We start from the raw sequence: 21,098 nt of genomic DNA, 5'->3' as shown, positions 1-21,098 counted from the left end.
CAGCACGAGCAAATGGAAGCAATGTTTCTTCCAGAATGACCCTGTACTTGAACTGGTTCAAGGTTTCCATTCAGAACAACCAGGTCAGTTTTGCCCCCTGCATGAAAAGCAGCCCAAACGGTCACCCCACCACCTCCAGCTTGGACTCTTGGCACTATACAATCTTCGTTGTGGGCTTCATGCACTTGTCTGCGCACTCAGACACGGCCATCTTGAAGATAGACCAGAAATCTAGACTCGTCACTGAAGGTCACGTGATTCCAGTGTCCTGGCTGCCATTGACGGTGCTCTCTGGCCCACTGCAATCGGCGCTGGCTGTGTTGTCTGGTCAGGCATGGCTTTCTCAGGGGATGCCTGGCACGATAGCCTGCTTGAACCAGTCGTTGGTTGACTAGCCTTCTGGATGCAGGCACATTTGTCAGTTGCTGCCACTCAGCCCTAAGCTGATTAGCTGACTTGGTACGGCCATTGTAGACTAACCGGTGCAGCTGGCGATCATCTCTCCTTGTGGTTCTGCGTGGACGTCCTGGCCTCGGTATTGGAGTAGAGACACCCCTCTGAGCATTTCGTTTCAGGATCTTTGACACCTGACCTTGAGTGATGCCATACTGCCAAGCAATAGCACGCTGTTTCATGCCAGAATTTCGTAAAGCCACCACTCCATGACAAACAGCATTGTCAAGTTGACGGACCATCTCCAGAGGAAGCGGCAATAACTTTTGTAGACGTGCAGCAGTTGTTTTCCACTAAAACAGAACGCAACAACCCTTATATACCTGATTGTGAAGCCAATCGTCAAATGTACCTGTCCTTACATTTTGTCACGCCACCTGTGATATAATCCTGTTATTGACTTCTTGCTGCGAAAGACAATCAGTGACATGGTTCTTTCAACAAAGACATCACTGAAGGGTAAAAGAAACTCACCAGATAAAGAAACCCAAGTCAAGAAAAAAAAAATATTCCATATTAAATGCCAAGTCTGTAGTTCAATGAAGCCTCATTTCTTGCGAGAGATCTGAGTTTGATTCCACAACAGTACTCGAGAAAGATTCGCGAATTTATCATTGGGGTCTTCCTTTAGTGACTTACTCGGTGAAAGTTCTACAAAAGTCCCAAACCTGTGATACTTATATCTAATGAGATCGAATGATAAATCAAATTATTCTTCTTTGATTGATGTTTTCAACCACACACTTAAGAAACTCTCGTAACAATAGTGAATAACGTTTTTACCTTGCTGAAGAATGCACAACTCATCGTACCAAGGAAGAAGATCAGTGAACAGATTGTTCGCAGTATATTTGTCCATTTGTCTTCGTCGCCATCTTGATCATCTTCTTCTTCAGTGCATTCCCAATCAGGAGTTTTGCTGCAGACAGACAGTCAGGACACATAATAATAAATGGTGCCAGACATGCAACTATGTTACATTTGCTTTTTATGAGGCTTTCTGTGCTGCCTTTTATTAATTAGCCCCTTCCCAGCCAGCATGTACAACTGGGGCGCAACTGGGAAATAGGTGGTTTGGATAGGCTAAGGTGGGCTTGAGTTCTGGGTGTGTTTTTAAACTAGATTTCAAATGGGTCTCATCTGGGCTGCCGATGTCATTCGACAACCAGAACGACACTCTTTGACGTCATATCCCACTTTACAAAGCTGGCTGGGGCCCACATAGGTTTTCGGCGGTTAGGTGGGCTAAACTGGACTTTGAACTGGGCTCTACGTGGGCCCCAGGTGGGCCTGTCAATGTTAGTTTCAGAAGTAAAAAAAAAAAAAATGGCAGCAGTAGTTGGCAGCCAACGTGTTATCAAGACCAGTTCAACAACAGTTTTTAAATGTGAGTTTGTTGTTGTCTGAAGTTAATCATTCCGTTTGAAGAAAGATTGTAGTTTCCAATCAGCAGCCATGTTGTAGACCCTGATGTAGATCGATAATACTTGAACCATCAATTTTATGGTACTTCGGATGGTGGTTCAATGTAGAAGGTTGAAAGTTTGATTTTTAGTAAATCTATAAATACTATAAGAGAGATGTTTGTCTGTGTGTGTGTGCATGCGTGTGTTGCCATTTCTCTCAGGGATGGGTGAATGGATCTTATCTTCGTCAAGCTTTCAGAGGTTCACACCCTTGGCATTCTAGAAGCAGGAATACCACAGCAAGATGTTCCAAGACATTTCAAATGCCACAGTAACACCATTGAATTGGTAAAGTGTTGTTACATTTGTGGGGGTAGAGGATGAATTACCATAGTACAGGTAGGATCGTGTAGCATGAACCGTGGATGCGTAGGAGACATCTCGATGTATTAAGTAGGGAAACTGGAGCTTAAGGTTGTTTATGTGTCTTCATATGGGGGGTGAAGCTGTGGTATCTAGATAGGGGTTAAGTTAGTTTTCCCCAGTAGGTGATTTCCCCCCTGTGGTTTTCCCTACGTTTTTACATTTACCAGGCCGGCCATGCAAAACCGTCCATTAACCCACCATAACCGGCAGAATTGCCGACAGAAGCCGAACATTCTCGATCAACGCCTAAACTCCACCTCGAAAGGATTGTAGCTGATAGGCCACGCCCCGAAGTTAATCATTGGTCGTGGAGATTGGGTAATCCAATAGCGCTCGGCCGTTGGTCGGCGTGACGTCAGAGCTAGAAGGTTCGAGAGCAGGATGGAGAAGACCCACTCTTTCTCTCTCTCGGTCTGGCTTTTGTCTCAGGCAGTCGCTTTGTCTTGGGTGCGCTCGTGAAGATAACTTTTCGGAGCTCTGTGAACCTATGCAACGTCGGTGGAAGGGGTGTTGTTGGACGGTGGTGCCTTTCAGGGAAGCTGGAGCCGCGTTGCGTTCGGCGGGGGAAGCGAGGAAGGGCCGTTTCACTGTTTGCTTCACATTAATGCTCCTGAGTCACGAGGAGTTAATGAGTGAGGCCACGCCCCGAAGAACGATTGGTCAGGACGGCCATAGAGCGATGAGATGGGACTCGCTGATAGGAGCGTGCGTATACGTCATTGGATGAAATAAGAGCCCGGGGAACAAAATAACATTTTCTCTCTTGTGTTTGGGCCGTCAACACGAGCAGTCGAAGTTATACCTCTTGTGCTGGGTTTGATTGTGAACGGTCGCACTTCCCTATCACCCTTGGAGTTTGGGCTCGCTCTTGGCGGTGGCATTCGCACACCACACTCTGTTCTTGTCTTTGTGGATATGATTGCGAGCCGACGCATCCTGTCCTTGGTTCGTTGGTGCTGACTCTGTGACGGCTGTGTGCCGTGCCATGTGAGCTTGGAGAGACCACGTGTTTTGTGGAGCGAGGGACTCGGGGGCCCATGCTGCGGCTGGCATGTGAACGAACTGCGCGCCAAGGCGTGTTTTCCCACGCAGCGACAGGAAATATAATTGTTTATTTTATTTTTCCCGCAGGAATATATATTATATATATATATATATTGTTGCGGATATGAGGATTGCATTTTTTTGATTGTGTTGTATTGTAGTGGTAAATTGTTGTGTAACATTGGTTGGATATGGCCCCTCCTGCCTCCAGAGTTGTGTAAAGGTAAAAAGGGCGTCCCGGTAGTTATTCCATGAAACACCACATTGCAGGACACGATAAAACCCTTGTTCAGTAGCTTATATCTTATTATGTGTTTTAGAGTAAGGCCTTGTCTTCCATTAGAATGACACTCCATTGCACCGAATCAATTAAGAATAGCTCCCCTTCAATAATTCCATTTCCCAGCCAAACTCTCCATCTGTGGGTAAAGCAGTTCACAAGTGTGGGGTGCACGCCCTCTCAATTCGCTGCTATAGTGAATATGTGCTCCATGCTCTGTTTGAACAGGAGGGGCGGGGTCGCCAGGGAGAGGCAAGCCCAGGGCGCGCCACGAAGGGCGGGGCTGTGCAGCCCCATGCCCAAATAAGGAAACAAGCCCGTGGCTCGCCACGAGGGGCGTGCCGTCGGCGCGATGCCCAAATAGGGAGACAAGCCCGTGGGATTACCATACAAGGTCACGAAACAGAGCACGGGGGAGAGGGCGTGTCAGTCCCGCGCTGGAGAGAAGTGAGAGGAAGGGAATACGAGCTGAGCTGCGTGGAGAGGTACACGACAAAGAAAGGGTCCAAGAGAAAGCAGAGGAACTTTTACGAACGAGTTGCAAAGAGATACGGCAGATGAGTCCAGCCCCGTTTCAACCAGCCGCATGAAGCCCTGACGGGGCAGTGAGTGACCCTGCCGGCGTGCACTGTAAAGCCGAATACCAGGAGCTGCCGGCGTGCGCTGTAAAGCGGAATACAAGGAGCTGCCGGCTCCCCGCTTCCCGCCCGGAGTGGACCTGCTCGCTGTGCCCTGTGATCCCACCTGCTCATCCTTTCCAGCCATTCCTGCCTGCAAGTTCCCCATTTGCGTACGTGAGTTTGTTTTGTTCGTGCTGTCCTGGGTAGTAACTAAGTCTGTATAAGCTAGTAATTTTCACTGCGTCACCTGCGTTTTCATGTCACCTGTAAATAATCGTGACTGCTCTTTTTGCTTATGTGTGTAAATAATAAACCCCGTTACTCTTCTGTACGTCTTCTTCTCCTTCCTCTTTGCATTCGTCGTCTTAGTCTTTTCCCCATTGAATATCTGTGGTGCGATACGGCCAACGTTGAATCGGGTTTAGTCGGGATACGGGATACGTGAATCGGGTTTAGTCGGGGAACAACTGTTCGGTCGCGGAGCCTCCGCTCGGCAAATATAACATCCTTAACCGCGGACCGTAACAATATATATATATATATATATATATATATATATAGATATATATATATATTTATAGATATATATATATATATATATATTGTTACAGACGCGGTTGTGGATGTTGGTTTACCGAGCGGTTTGGTATGACCGCGTCTGCACAGTTTACCCGATTATGCTCGAACGTTGGCCGAGTCGCGCTATGCTAAATCAATTACGGAAAGGACACAGCGGCTGGGTTAAAATGACACGACACCAGGGGTACAGTTCTCAAGACCTCCGGAGGAGGTTATAATATTGCGGAACGTTAGATTACAAGGACAAGAGAGACAGCATAGTAAGGTAGGCACTTAATCACGGTCTTATAGTAACCCCGACAGACGACAGATAAACGGGACAAGACTGACTCACACGGGGATTGATGGCAAGGAAGGGCAGGTAGTCGAGGCTCAAGGTGCACCTTGGCGCAGGGGCAGAATCGACCCGGTCCGGTCCAGAGATGCGGGAGGTCTCGTCGCGCTGGAGGTGGCGTCTGTTTCTCCTTCGTGGCTGAGGCGCATCTGACGTCACGTCCGGTAAGTGGCTGCGTATATCCGGCGGGGAGTGACACGCCCTCGGCTCGTTACCTCCGCCCCAGATGGAATCGGCCCGTTGCTTCTTATTGGGTGTGGGGGTTACCGGGCTCCGCCCTTGACGAGGAGCTGACAGCCAGCCCCTTCGTGGTAACCCCGTGGGCGCACATGGCAATGGCGGCTAACCAAGCCGGTGTGAGGACGCACACTCCCCGCACCGCGGCCGCGCCGCCCCCGCTGTGGTTGTAGTTGTTGTTGTTCCATGAGATGATGGGAGGATGCGGAGATGAGGTTGTGGGGAGGTATTGGGAGGTCCTAAACTCACTACTGGTGCCATACAATCACATTCTGGTGCAACGAAGAGTCAGAATTAATGGAAACGAGTCCTTAACCGACATAGACTAAGAATAACTAGCAAGATGTCCGAAAGTTGTCTACGTGAGATGCGGTGGACCTGGGCACGACATTTAATGGGGGAAAAAGGGGAAGGTCGGTTCTACAGAGTGTTATTTACAGGCAATGGGACTAGGGAATGGGGGATTGGGGATAGTTGGGGGGTATTGGGGAAATAGGGGAATATTTACAAGCGGATATGGAGGCCAAATCCCATATCCGCAACATTGCACCCTTCTCTACCCTCGGGGCGGCCCGACCCGATAAATTTTTACCTATTTTAGTGTGGCACTCAGATGTAGTTCCCTCTACTATTAACTCTACCCTGAGTGCGACAGTTTTACAGATATTCACAAATGAGTAAATATGTCCCCCTGCGACGTTGCACCCTTCTCCTCACAGAAACACACCCACAGGATAACCGAATCGCGGAAAGAATTCGCAAACTAAACATACAGCCGGTAGGGAGCATTATTTACATAAGACTACACTGATATTTACACTACGATCCAGGACCTGTTTTTGGAGGAACACATGCAGATGTTATGCATAGAGAGAGCACGCATGCCAGCATCGATACACCAACCCACGAGTGCTCTGTGGCCTTACGGCCTTTAATAATGTGCAGAGCACCCCTTCCAAGCACCAAAAGCACCACCCCAAGCACCAATCGGTGCAGTCACCATTGTTCATTAAAATAAAAACAACTAGAACGGGCACTCGGTAGAGCGCATACCTTCGCCGCAGCTACTGTTCTGTACTTGGCATGGGAGTGTAGGGAACAGAACAACAAAAATACGATTTTGACCTTTTCGTGACCTTGACCTTGACCTTTGACCCGATTGCTCCCAAAATCTAATCAAATGTGTCCCGTATAATAACCAATCATCCCACCAAATTTCATGCGAATCGGTTGAATACTTTTTGAGTTATGCGAATAACATACACACACACACACACACACAGACATACAAATAAATACACAGCGATCAAAACATAACCTTCCGCTTTTGCGAAGGTAACAACCCCTAACCCTGCAGGTGTCTCTTGCTCTTCGTGTGGTGCACTTGGCCTTCTTGCTTCTTTAAAAATAAAGAAAGGCGCCAACCGCGTCCATTTCTAAATTGTGGCCGTCAGGGGGCCAACTATAAGTGGTTCACCTGTATGGCATAGGTGCCACGTTGACCCATAGGTCCATCCACGGGTGGTGCTTGGCCGCAAAAGAACTGCGGTCCATTGTGGGTGGCCACCAAAATTGCGGTCCATATGGTGTATCGATCCAGGCAGCAAGCAGCGAAAGTGCAGGCCCACAACTGCGGAGCCAGCACCTCTCTCTCCTCTCTCTCTGCCCCAAAGCCAGATCCTCGGAGGTGGGAGACAAAAGAAAAGACAAGTGAGTAAGGTGGTAAGGGCGCAAAAGTGCACGCAATGTAAGGTAATGCACACTGGGGGCACATGGGAACCAGGTGAGACAGGTACGTTCCTACCGTACGCCCCCCCCCCCCCCCACCAGGTAACCTACCTTGCCCCTCCCTTACCCCTTACTGTCTCCACAAAACACAACACTACCCATAAACATCTACTTTACTAATCAACAAACGTCCCTACTGTCTTCCCCGTTCCTCCCATAAACCAAATTCGTCTTCTCTCCCTCCTAACCAATCAAATTTGCCATTTTCAACTCATCAAAATTTGCCATCTCCAACTCAACATCATAATTTGCCATCACCAACTCATCATCAGTCCCTCCTAAGGAGGGAGAGATGGAATCACCCCAATGTCTCATCCACGTCGTGATGCGTCTCACCAATCCACACAGCAATCCTTACTTCCTGCAACACAAAACAAAGAAAACACAGGTGTGGAGTCATCATCACCACAGGTAAGTGGCTGCGTATGGTGCGACAGGTTCATCAATCCTAACTATTTCCTAAATGACTTTAACAACTTTACATTACCCGGGGTCTTTCCCTGCCAATCCATTGGCCAACTTACACTATGGGTTCTAAAAACCAATTCCCATTGACCAAACTGTGGTGCTTTTCAATTTGGGGTCTCACTCCCCCGATTCATCTCCCGGTGCCCTCGCACAATTTCTGGGCTGTGGCGTGTACCTCTCCCAGCGGGTCTACCCACCTGCACACCTCCACCACTGCAGTTGCCTCCGAGCTTACCTGCTCCTTACCCTAACCTAACTACCTGGGGAAGGCCCTCTGGCGCTCTCCCCACTCGGTGCCCTCTCTGGCACTGGGCTACCCGGGTCCGTCCTCCGGATCCTCAGGCCCCACTGACACTAACGGCTCCCAGAGCCCACCTGCGGCCTCACCTGGCCGACATCCTCACAGTGGTGGAGTGCCCAACCAACTACACACACTAACAGGCTACACGCCCAGCCATTTCCACAACACTAATGCACCCATCCACAATACCATTCTGCAACCGCACCACAAATGCCAATATCCAACTACAATTTACCTATACCCTCTACCTAACACTTACACTACCCGCCCCGGGTATCCGTGATGGGGTCCACTCTTCCCCCATTCACACCTTCGCACCATGCACACCACTCCGTACCACTTACTCCAACTCTCTCCACACCACTCATTCTCTGCTCCATGTATTCCACACCCTGCACTTGCACACCTGTGCTCTCACACCTGGTGCCACCTGCACCCTTCTCTCCCCAAGCGCATTCGCGCTGATCCACAACACTCACTACTCATACACTGCTCCACACACCTGTCCAGATCTCACACCTGTTCAATTCTCACACACACGGCATCATCTCAGCTAACTACTCCCTTCTGAAACTTGCGCTTCCCAGTCGTCCCTTTAAACTATTGCGCTCCCTCGTCATTATCATCCACACTAATCTACCTGCGTCCCCACTACAGGTATCAGTCACTAACTAACTTAACGTCACCTAATGTCATCTTCGCTAGATCCCTACAATATAACCTAACCCACCCGGGCTAGTTTTCACTGCCATACACCCCATAATCTATTGCGCATTTGCCCCACCATGGGAAGGGTGGCAGGGATGCCACCCTTACCCACCGGGCCCATCGCTCACTACCAATTTTGCACATCAAATTTCAACAAATCAAAAATTTTGCCAATCACTACTCATCATCTGCCAATCATTACTGCCAATCCTTTGCCAATCATCAAATTTTGTTTTTCTCTAATTTCGGGGCCAAAACACTATCCTCATCACACAGTCTACTCACTAATGCCTCTCGGTGCGCCAATTCCTGTCCAAAGCCCGGCTTCGTAAAGCCGAGCAATGAATGTGGGTTGTTTGGTGCCAGCGGCTGGATACGTCCCGCATTCGGTGCAGGGAAGGAGGTTTACCCGGGCCGAGATCCCACGCACCACCTCGGCGTGGAGCCATCCAATGTCCCGATCTCGACCTGCCGGCATGTCTCAATAGCAAGTGGTCGCCATGACGACCCTTCCTATCGAGCTGCCCGCTCCGCCTAGTGGAGCACGGACGCGGCCGTTCCACGCGAGGCCCAGCGTGGATCGCGCACGGCGGTCCTTTCGAACCCGCCGTGGCTCGGATCCCCGCTGGTCCTCGCGGCACGCGAAGCTGCCCGACGCGCACCGAGGGCCCGCTTCGGCTAAAAGTCGACCTAACCTTTAACCCGGTTACCTTCGATGCCTCACCTGCATGCTTACACCCCGCAGCCCGTTCCTTGCTCACACATCCAGCCGTCTCCATGCTCCTCGTACCTTTCCTTACACACCCAGGTACCCTCATTCCACTCACAGCCTTGGTCACACACCTGACCACCGAACACTTTGGCACACATTCGTTGGTCGCACACCTCACCAACACACCTCTTCGCTCCCCCTCCTCTGTGACAATCACAGGTGTGCTCTCATTCGCACACCCAACCACGTGCCTCACGACCAACTCAAGTGTGCATTCCCACACATGCTCTACCATTCCAGGTGTGCATCCTTCCATCCCAGGTGTACATCCTCGCTCACCTGTCACAACCAACTCACTCTCCTTGTCACTCTCACTACTCTCACCTCCATTCTTGACAGCGCACTCACCCTTACTCTTGACAGCGCACTCTTTCCTCATGCACCTGTCCGTCACACACCTTTCTCGCGCACACTCTCCCGTTACACCCTCTGTAACACTCACCACAGGTGTGCATTCTTCCTTGCCTTTGACAGCGCACTCTTTCCCCATGCACCCGTCCGTCACACACCTTTCTCGCGCACACTCTTGCGCACACTCTCCCGTCACACCCTCTGTAACACTTACCACACCGCGCTTCCATGTGCTCCCTCGCACACGCGCTACGACCGACTCACTCTCGCCAGCACCCTCACTCCTTGGCACGCACTTTTTCCTCACACACCCCAGAGTCGGACTTTCTCGCACACCTCCTCTTTCGCACACCAGACCTGTCGCACACTTCACCAACGGCCTCTCACGAACACCCGGGTCCATCTCGACCCCCAAGCTTCTTAAATCCCCTGGCGCATCATACGCACGACCATATTGGTCACCACTTACACCGGGTCCTCTTCCTCTTCGCTTCTCCTCCATCACCTGCGAATCCCTCATCCGGTTAATGAGCACATCATCACGATCCAAACACAGACTTTGGACCAATTCTTTTATCTCCTCTTTTATCTCTTTCTTATCCCCTCTCCATCGCTTCTTAATTTCGCTCACCCCTTCTTCCACTTCTTCTAATTTCTGCTTCACCTCCTTTATTCCCCGGTACGTCTCCTCAAGCTCGTCCTCTAAGGCTACCTTGACCGTTTCCAGGTGCGTCCTCACCAGCCGGTCCTTCGTCTCCATTACCTCTACCACCTCGTCCAACCTCGCTGTCAGTCCCTCACGTACCATCTGACATTCCCTCTTTGTCGCTATTAAGTCGTTTTTTATGTCGTTTTGTGTCGCTTTTAAACCTCCTAATACCGCAGTGTTCCTTTGAACCTGCTCCGTTAGTCCTTTTTGTCCCTCCGTCAGCTGTTCCACCTCCTGCGTCAGGTCCTCTATGCCCCCTTGTAACTTTACAGTCCCCTTTCTCACCTCCTTCTCCATGTGCTCCTTACAGTGCCTCACCTCCTCGCGCACTCCTCCGACCTCCTCACTCACTCCTCTTCTGATCTCCTCTCCCATCACTTGCATCTCCTGCCCAGATGCCACCCTCATCTGCTCCATTTCCTCCCTGTGAGCATCCAGTTTGGTCTCTACCCCCATTCTGACCCCCTCTATCTGCTGCCCCATTTGTTTAACTTCCCTTTCCGCTTGGTCCCTCATGTCCCTCAATTTGCCTTCCATCCTGTTTTCTAACCCCATTAACCCATTTCTCACCTCTTTTATCCCGTTGTCTAACCCCTCAAAATTATTGTCTAACTTCCCAAATTTCTTGTCTAACTCCTCAAAATTATTGTCTAACTTCCCAAATTTCTTGTCTAACCCCTCACCGGTACCCCTCGCTTCGTCCCTCATTACCCCCATTTCGTTTCCCATTACCCCTATTTCGTTTCCCATTACCCCTATTTCGTTTCCCATTACCCCTATTTTGCCCTCCAATCGCTCACCCTGAGCTTCTATACTGTTTTTCAAACCTCCAATTTGGTCTCCCATTTGTTCCATAAAGGCCCTCATTTGCAGGAGGAAAAGGTTCGAATCCACCAGGGGCGCTACCACGGTCGCGGGCGCGGTCGCCGTGGCCATGTGCGAGGCGCTATTTTGTGCGTCTGCTACCCTCGCTGCTTCGCTCTCCTCATGTCCCTCAATTTGGTCCTGGATCGACCCTGCCTCACTCTCCTCTATCGGAACCCAGCCGTCTTGGTCTGCCATAGCGCGACTTTCAAAATTCGGGTTTTTATTTTCGTAAAACAAAATCAAATTTCGCCGTTATAATTTCGAGCGCGTGAAATGCGCTCCGGATCGAATTCCACTTCCCAACACCAATTGTTACCCTAATGGTACAATTGGTGTTCCAAAATTTGGGCCTAATAAATTTAGTCCCAGGTCCGAATCCAACTCCTCGACACCAAATGTTACAGACGCGGTTGTGGATGTTGGTTTACCGAGCGGTTTGGTATGACCGCGTCTGCACAGTTTACCCGATTATGCTCGAACGTTGGCCGAGTCGCGCTATGCTAAATCAATTACGGAAAGGACACAGCGGCTGGGTTAAAATGACACGACACCAGGGGTACAGTTCTCAAGACCTCCGGAGGAGGTTATAATATTGCGGAACGTTAGATTACAAGGACAAGAGAGACAGCATAGTAAGGTAGGCACTTAATCACGGTCTTATAGTAACCCCGACAGACGACAGATAAACGGGACAAGACTGACTCACACGGGGATTGATGGCAAGGAAGGGCAGGTAGTCGAGGCTCAAGGTGCACCTTGGCGCAGGGGCAGAATCGACCCGGTCCGGTCCAGAGATGCGGGAGGTCTCGTCGCGCTGGAGGTGGCGTCTGTTTCTCCTTCGTGGCTGAGGCGCATCTGACGTCACGTCCGGTAAGTGGCTGCGTATATCCGGCGGGGAGTGACACGCCCTCGGCTCGTTACCTCCGCCCCAGATGGAATCGGCCCGTTGCTTCTTATTGGGTGCGGGGGTTACCGGGCTCCGCCCTTGACGAGGAGCTGACAGCCAGCCCCTTCGTGGTAACCCCGTGGGCGCACATGGCAATGGCGGCTAACCAAGCCGGTGTGAGGACGCACACTCCCCGCACCGCGGCCGCGCCGCCCCCGCTGTGGTTGTAGTTGTTGTTGTTCCATGAGATGATGGGAGGATGCGGAGATGAGGTTGTGGGGAGGTATTGGGAGGTCCTAAACTCACTACTGGTGCCATACAATCACATTCTGGTGCAACGAAGAGTCAGAATTAATGGAAACGAGTCCTTAACCGACATAGACTAAGAATAACTAGCAAGATGTCCGAAAGTTGTCTACGTGAGATGCGGTGGACCTGGGCACGACATTTAATGGGGGAAAAAGGGGAAGGTCGGTTCTACAGAGTGTTATTTACAGGCAATGGGACTAGGGAATGGGGGATTGGGGATAGTTGGGGGGTATTGGGGAAATAGGGGAATATTTACAAGCGGATATGGAGGCCAAATCCCATATCCGCAACAATATATATATATATATATATATATATATATATATATATATATATATATATATATTCTCACGTCTCCTAAAAAACACCCATCTGGTTGGACCATTTTTTTAGGTAGTAGATTGTAGATCGCCTGTGACGATCTCCGACGGGGTTCAAGAGCCGCTCAAAGCTGAGTACACCACATTTTAGTTTCGTTTTTTATCATCCCCTTGTGTTGTATATGAGTCTGTGGAGGGGTGCTCCATTTGGGAATCTTGGTTTTATTGTGCATTTCTTTGTCCCTGGCATTATTTTTTTTGTTAAACCTGTTTTATTGTTGCATTCGAAATCCGTGTCGATTTGAGTTGATTACCAGGGTCGAAGACGTCCAGTGGGATCTGTACAGGTAAGAGCTTCGCTGCCCTCATCCCCCATGAGTATTCACACCGCCATTGGATTGAATGCCTCGGGGTGTAAAGCTCGATCGGCTACCCGTTACCTTGGAGGATCTTAATACCTGGGAACACGACAATATTATATATAACTAGTAGAGCGCATACTCCCGCCGTGGGTGGCCGCTGCTGAGCCCTATCTTCAAAAGTAAAAAAATCCTTCAAAAAATTCCTGGATCCGGAATAATATCCTGAGCTTCACCAAAAACTAATCAATTCTTCCTTATCCCAAGGGCAATCATCCCACCAACTTTCATCCAAATCCGTTCAGAACTTTTCCAGATATCTTGTTCACGAACACACGAACATACGAACACACATACGCACACACACACACACACACACACACACACGGACGGACACGATCGAATGCATTACTCCCTAGCGGGAGTATATATATATATATATATATATATATATATATATATATGTATATATATATATATATATCTATAATTCCATTAATCTCTGTGTGTATGTGTGTATGTGTGTATGTGTGTATGTGTGTATGTGTGTATGTTTGTCTGTGACCGCTGTTTCTCGACAACTACCGGTCCGATATACTTGAAACTTGCCAGGTATATTGCTGGGGACCCGAGGATGTGCCTTTTCAAGGTTTGAAATTAATCGGACAAGTAGTTACCGAGCTATGGCGATTTAGCCGTTCGCCGTTCGCTTTGGCGTTGCGAATGAACCAAACCATTTCATGTAAATAGAGGGGGGGGTTCTGTGGTCGTTGCGAATGGACCAAACCATTCATGTAAATAGAGGGGGGGGGTTCTGTGGTCGTTACTGCCACGTGGTTTCAAAGTTTTTTTTTGTTGTTGTTGTTTGCACGCATGTTTTTTTGCACCCACGTACGGGCACGTCCTAGCTTATATATAGTACGGGCATGCCCTAGTATATATAATTATATATATATATATATATATATATATATATATATATATATATATATATATATATATATATATATATATATTGTAACGGTTTTGAGAAGTGTAACGAATTTGAGAAGTGTAACGGTTTTTGAGAAGTGTAACAATTTTGGAGGAAGTGTAACGAATGTGAAAAGTATGGTTTTGTTATGTGTAACACCCTGGTAATGTAAATAATGGTCGCAGCCGTCCTCCTAGTTAATTCCATGAAACTTACACGCAGGCCACGATATATCTTTTTAAATAGTGTATTTCCTTATTCTATGTAGGCTAAATATGTGTTTCCCACTAGACTCTGCATTGTACCAAACGAAATAAGCGTAGGCCCTTTCAATTTCCCCAATCATCTCCGCTCTCCCAAAGTTCCTTTCAAAAGCGGTGCGAGTGGTGTTCAATCCCGCAAGCCGCCATTGCCCATGTGCTAATCTCGGAGAAGAAAGGCGTGTCTCCACCTCGTCATAGAGGGGAGGAGTGAGCCAACCCCACTTGGCCAACCAGCACCGCAGTTAGCGACCCGGTAGGCGTGCCCTCGCAGCCGGCGGCTTGATTCCGCCCCGAGTGATAAAAGCGGCTGTAAGGGACTGCTTCACCAGATGAGATGGGAGATGAGCGAAGAGGTGACATACGAAAGGAGCGGTGAGATGCGAGACGCTCCAAGCCAAAGAGGAGAGGTACTCGGAAAGGAAACCAGCTTTGGAGAGACGCGCTGAAAGGAGGGAGACGGCTCCACCAGAAGGAGAGGAGCAGGTGTGCCCGAGCCAGCGCGTGACGTCTACAGCATCGGCAGCGGATACGCGACGAATGGTTTTTCCGCCAAAAACGCGAGGAATTGAGAGCTGCTGCCTCCGACCCTGCCTCCCTCTCCAGCAATCCACCTCAAGCCCTACCTGCCTGCAATATCCCCCGTGTAAGTGTGAACGTCGTCTGTCCTACTCGTTGTCTTGGGGTTAAGTAAAATGAATAGAATAAGCTAACGATGCACTGTGTGACTGCTTTTTCCATCCATTGCTTGTAAATAATTTTGGTCGCTCTTTCTTTTTGCTTGTGTGTGTATAATAAATCTGTTCTTCCTCCGTACTCTGTCTTCTTCTCTTTTCCTTCTCTTTCGGTCGCTTTAGAGGTTTCCCGATTGAATATCTGCGGTGCGATCTGGTCAACGTCGGGTGGAATCGGGTTCTAATCGGGGAGTAACTGTTCGGACGCGGTAATACCAACCGCTCGGTAAAATAACATCTTTAATCCGCGTGTCCGCAACAATTGGTGTCGAGGAGTGGGATCGGACCCGAAGCGCGCTTAACGCGCTCAAAATTACAAGCTGCCGAAATTTATTTTGTTTTATAAAACCCGAATTTTGAGATCGCGCCATGGACAATCAAGGCGATCGGATGTCGGTGGGGGAGATAGACGGGTTAGGGGTAACCCAGGACTTAGGGGAAGAAAGGGAGGAGGAGAGCAATGAGGTGGTTGAGGGTGTATCAGACGCACAAAATGGCGTCCTCGCGCACGAGGTTGCGGGCGCGCAAAATGGCGCCTCGCACATGGCTGCGGCGGCCGCACCCGCTGCACAAGTGGGAGGGATGACCCAAATGCAGGCCCTCATGGAGCAATTTATGGTACAAATGCAGGCGTCCCTCAACCTGCAGAGTGAGCAAATGAGGGCTCAGAGTGAGCAAATGGGGGTAATGGGGAACCGGATGGATGCTCAGGGTGAGCGATTGGAGGGCCAAATGGGGGTAATGGGGAACCGGATGGATGCTCAGGGTGAGCGATTGGAGGGCCAAATGGGGGTAATGGGAAACCAATGGGGGTAATGAGGGACGAAGCGAGGGGTACCGGTGAGAAGTTAGACAATAATTTTGAGGGGTTAGACAACGGGATAAAAGAGGTGAAAAATGGGTTAATGGGGTTAGAAAATAGGATGGAGGACAAATTGCGGGAAATAGGGGAACAATCTGCCAGGGAAATCAAACGAATGGGAGAGCAGATAGAGGAGGTAAAAATCGGGGTAGAAACCAAATTGGATGCTCAGAGGGATGAATTGGGACAGATGAGGGTGGCATCTACAAAAGAGATGGAGGAGATACGACGAGGTGTAAGTGAGGAGGTTTCGGGGCTACGCGAGGAGGTAAAGCGAGGTGAGAAGCGTATGGAGAAAGAGGTGAGAAATGGGGCGGCAAAGTTACAAGGGGGAATAGAAGATCTGACGGAGGAGGTGGAACAGCTGACGGAGGGACAAAAAGAACTAGTGGAGCAGGTTCAAAAGAACACTGCGGTACTAGGAGGGTTAAAGGCGACACAAAAAGAAATTAAAAACGAATTAATAGCGACACAGAAGCAATGTCAGATGGTACGTGAGGAACTGACAATGAGGGTGGACGAGGTGACAGAGATAATGGAGACGAAGGACCGAGAGGTGAGGATGCACATAGAGACGGTCACGGTAGCCTTAGAGGACGAACTTGAGGAGACGCACCGGGGAATAAAAGAGGTGAAGCGAAAATTAGAGGAAGTGGAAGAAGAGGTGAGTGAAATTAAGAAGGGACGGACAGAAACTAAAAGAGAAATCCAGGAGGAGGTGATGGAATATGTGCAAGGTCGGTGCTCAACTCATAATGTGATGCTCACTAACCAAATAAAGAGTTTGCAGGTGGCAAAGGAGGTGCGGAGACGAGGTACGGAGGTGAGTGGCAATGTATATGATGTGAGGAAAGCTTCAGTCGGCTTGGGGGTTGCTATGGATCCGGGTGTTCGTGAAAGGCCGTTGGTGAAGTGTGCGACAGGTCTGGTGTGCGAAAAAAGAGGTGTGCGAGAATGTCCGACCATGGGGTGTGTGAGGAAAAAGTGCGCGCCGACCAGTGAGTGTGTTGTCGAGAGTGAGTCGGTAGTAGCGCGTGTGTGAGGGAGCACAGGGAAGCGCGGTGTGGTGAGTGTTACGGAGGAAGTAACGAAAAAGTGTGCGCAAGAGGATGCGCGAGAAAGGTGTGTAACGGACAGGTGCATGGGGAAAGAGTGCGCTGTCGAGAGTAAGGGTGAGTGCGTTGTCAAGAGTGGTGGTGAGAGTAGTGAGAGTGACACGGAGCGTGAGTTGGTTATGACAGGTGAGCGAGGATGTACACCTGGAATGGAAGGATGCACACCTGGAATGGTAGAGCGTGTGTGGGAATGCACACTTGAGTTGGTCATGAGGCACGTGGTTGGGTGTGCGAGTGAAAGCACACCTGTGATGGTCACAGAGGAGGTGACCGAGGAAGGGGCGCGAAGAGGTGTGTTGGTGAGGTGTGCGAGCGACGAATGTGTGCCAAGGTGTTCGGTGGTCAGGTGTGTGACCAAGTCTGTGAGCGGAATGAGTGTACCGAGGTGTGTAAGGAAAGGTACGAGGAGCATGGGAACAGCTGGAGGTATGAGCAAGAAAGGGGTAGCGTATGCATGTAAGCATCCAGGTGAGGCATCGACGGTAACCGGGTTAGAGGTTAGAACGACTTATAGCCGAATCGGGCCCTCGGTGCGCGTCGGGCAGCTTCGCGTGCCGCGAGGACCAGCGGGGATCCGAACCACGGCGGTTTCGAAAGAACCGCCGTACGCGATCCACGCTGTGCCTCGCTTGGAACGGCCGCGTCCGGGCTCCACTAGGCGGAGCGGGCAGCCCGATAGGAAGGGTCGTCATGGCGACCACTTTCTATTGAGACGTGCCGGCAGGTCGAGATCGGGACATTGGATGGCTCCACGCCGAGGTGGTGCGTGGGATCTCGGCCCGGGTAAGCCCCCGTCCCTGCACCGAGTGCCGGACGCATCCAGCCGCCGGCACCAAAGAACCCGCGTTCATTGCTCGGCTGTACGAAGCCGGGCTTTAGAAGGGAATTGGCGCACCGAGAGGATCTAATAAGTAGACGGGTGATGAGGTTAGTGTTTTGGACCCAAAATTAGAAAAAGGCAAAATTTGATGATTGGCAGTAATGATTGGCAGATGATGGGTAGAATTGGCAGTAAATGGAAAATTTTTGAATTGGCTGAAATTTGGTGTGCCAAATTGATAGTGGGACCTCCCCGATGTGGTGGGATGGCAAATCCATCATCCCTCACAGGGTGGGGCAAATGCGCACTAGCTTATGGGGTTGATGGCAGTGAAAACTAGCCCGGGTGGGTTCGGATATATCGTGTGCAGGGATCTAGCGAAGATGACATTAGGTGACGTTAAGGTTAGGTAGTGACAAGGATACCTGTCGTGGGGACGCAGGTAGTTTAGTGTGGATGATAATGACGTGGGAGCGCAATAGTTTAAAGGGACGACTGGGAAGCGCAAGTTTCAGAAGGGAGTAGTTAGCTGAGATGATGCCGTGTGTTTGAGGATTGAACAGGTGTGATTGCACAGGTGTGCAACTGAACAGGTGAATGGAGCAGTGTATGAGTGAGTGATGATGATGGGTATTGTGATGACCAAATGGTCCAGGAAGAAAGGAGGGTGCAGGTGGCACCAGGTGTGAGGGCACAGGTGTGCAACAGCAGGTATGGAGAATGGTAGTGTGGAATAAATGGAGTATTGGAATGGATGGTCGTGGAGTGAGTATGGTGGAAATTGTGGAGTGGAGTGGATGGTGCGAAGGTGTGAATGGGGGAAGAGTGGACCCCCATCACGGATACCCGGGGCGGGTAGTGTAAGTGTTAGGTAGCGGGTACAGGTAAATTGTGGTTGGATATTGGCATCTGTGGTGCGGGTGAAAGAATGGTCTGTGGATGGGTGCATTAGTGTTGTGGAAATGGCTGGGCGTGTAGCCTGTTAGTGTGAGTAGTTGGTTGGGCACTCCACCACTGTGAGGATGTCGGCCAGGTGAGGCCGCAGGTGGGCTCTGGGAGCCGGTAGTAGTTGTTGTGGATGGGGCCCGAGGATCCGGAGGATGGACCCGGGTAGCCCAGTGCCAGAGGGCACCAAGGGGTGACAGAGCCAGGAGAGGGCCTTCCCCAGTTAGTTAGGTTAGGGTGAGGAGCTAGGTAAGCTCGGGTGGCAACTGCAGTGGTGGAGGTGTGCAGGTGGGTAGACCTGCTGGGAGAGCTACACGTTGCAGCCCAGAAATTGTGCGAGGGCACCGGGAGATGAATCGGGGGAGTGAGACCCCAAATTGAGAAGCACCACAGTTTGGTCAATGGGAATTGGTTTTTAGAACCCATAGTGTAAGTGGCCAATGGATTGGCAGGGAAAGACCCCGGGTAGTGTAAAGTGTGTTAAAGTCATTTAGAAAATAGTTAGGATGAAGGATCTCCTCGCACCATCTGCATCCACTCACCTGAGGTGACAGGTACTCCACACCATGCCATGTTTTGATTATTTTTCATTGATGCAAATGTTTGGATTGTGAGACGCATCATGACGTGGGTGTGACATTGTGTATAATTCCATCTCTCCCTCCTTATGAGGATTGATGACGAATTGGGTGATGGCAAATTTTGGTTAGAGGGATTGTGGAGACGAATTTGGTATAGGAGAAATATGGGGAAGACGTGACAGTAGTGACGAATTTGTAAATGGGTAGATTTTGTAAATATGGGGTAAGGGCAAGGGTAGTGTAGGTGACAGGGGGGTGACGTACGGTAGGGACGAGCTTTCTCACTTCGCCCTCCGTACGCATTTCGCCTTGCATTGCCTTATTGACGTGTACCCTTGTGACCTTAACCCTCGCTCAATTGTCTCTTTTGTCTCCCACATGACCTGTGCGCCATTGGGTGCCGAGGGGAGCGTGCGTGAGGTGGCCATTGTGCGCACGAGATTCCCAGAACCAGCATGCATTGCGTTGATGTACCACTTTATGGACCGCTGTTCTGCGGCCAAGTACCACTTGATGGACCCCAGGTTCTGGGGCAGGGCACCTCTGTTGGAGACCGGCCATAGTGGCCAGGGAATCTTGCTTGCGGACCTCGGTAAGGTGGCACCTATGCCAAACAGGTGGACCACCCTTAGTTGGCCCCTGAGGCCCTAAATAAAAAACGAACACAAGTTGTGCTTTTTATATTTCCAAGTAGGCCGCATGAAGCCAGAAGACGTCTGGAAGAACATCGGCCCAGCAGAGAAAGAGAAGACCACCACCAGTTGTTTTGTTGTGTTTATTAAGAACCATGGTGACTGTGCACCGAGTGGTGCTTTGTGGTGCTTTTGGTGCGTTGTGGTGCTTTTGGTGCTTGTGGTGCTTTTGGTGCTTTTGGGTGCTTTGGTGGTATTGGTACTGGTGCATCGATGCAATGCGTGCTGTCTCCTCCCTCCCAACAGGAATTTCTTTTTTCTTGTTCCCTAAAAAGAAAAAAAGAAAAAAACACAGGTCCTGGGTTGCGTTGTAAATAAGAAATCACGTCATTGTAAATAATGCTCCCCACCGTAAATGTATAGTTTGAGAATAATTCCGTAATTCGGTTAGCTGTGGGCTTGAGTCTGTTAGACAGGGTGCAATGCAATAGGGGGACATACTTATTTGTGTTTTAAGATTGTCACACTCAGGGTCAGGTTAATTGTAGAGGGAATTACACCTATGTGTCACACTAAGTTAAAGTTTTGTAGGCCCGAGGACGGGCCTGAAGAAAGGAGGGTGCAGTGTAACGGTTTTGAGAAGTGTAACGAATTTGAGAAGTGTAACGGTTTTTGAGAAGTGTAACAATTTTGGAGGAAGTGTAACGAATGTGAAAAGTATGGTTTTGTTATGTGTAACACCCTGGTAATGTAAATAATGGTCGCAGCCGTCCTCCTAGTTAATTCCATGAAACTTACACGCAGGCCACGATATATCTTTTTAAATAGTGTATTTCCTTATTCTATGTAGGCTAAATATGTGTTTCCCACTAGACTCTGCATTGTACCAAACGAAATAAGCATAGGCCCTTTCAATTTCCCCAATCATCTCCGCTCTCCCAAAGTTCCTTTCAAAAGCG

At 49.8% G+C, this 21,098-nt stretch overlaps 1 protein-coding gene across 4 annotated transcripts in view; it reads right to left on the bottom strand.

Moving 5' to 3' along the window:
* Positions 1-21,098, bottom strand: part of LOC137432335 (chitin synthase chs-2-like) — a 127,649-nt gene that overhangs the window by 71,299 nt on the left and 35,252 nt on the right. For all 4 annotated transcript variants that reach the window (XR_013624264.1, XR_013624265.1, XR_013624266.1 and 1 more), the window contains exon 2: positions 1,237-1,372. Coding sequence is in view for 1 of the 4 variants with exons in the window: in XM_068124170.2 (XP_067980271.2) it covers positions 1,237-1,372 (136 nt within the window). In the remaining 3 variants the exon portion in view is untranslated. The remainder of the gene's footprint in view (positions 1-1,236; positions 1,373-21,098) is intronic.

Source organism: Myxine glutinosa, chromosome 8, assembly GCF_964187855.1.
Source record: "Myxine glutinosa chromosome 8, kmMyxGlut1.1, whole genome shotgun sequence".
Lineage (NCBI taxonomy): Eukaryota > Metazoa > Chordata > Myxini > Myxiniformes > Myxinidae > Myxine > Myxine glutinosa.
The sequence above is the reverse complement of the archived record's forward strand: the minus strand, read 5'-3'. Positions and strand labels throughout refer to the sequence as shown.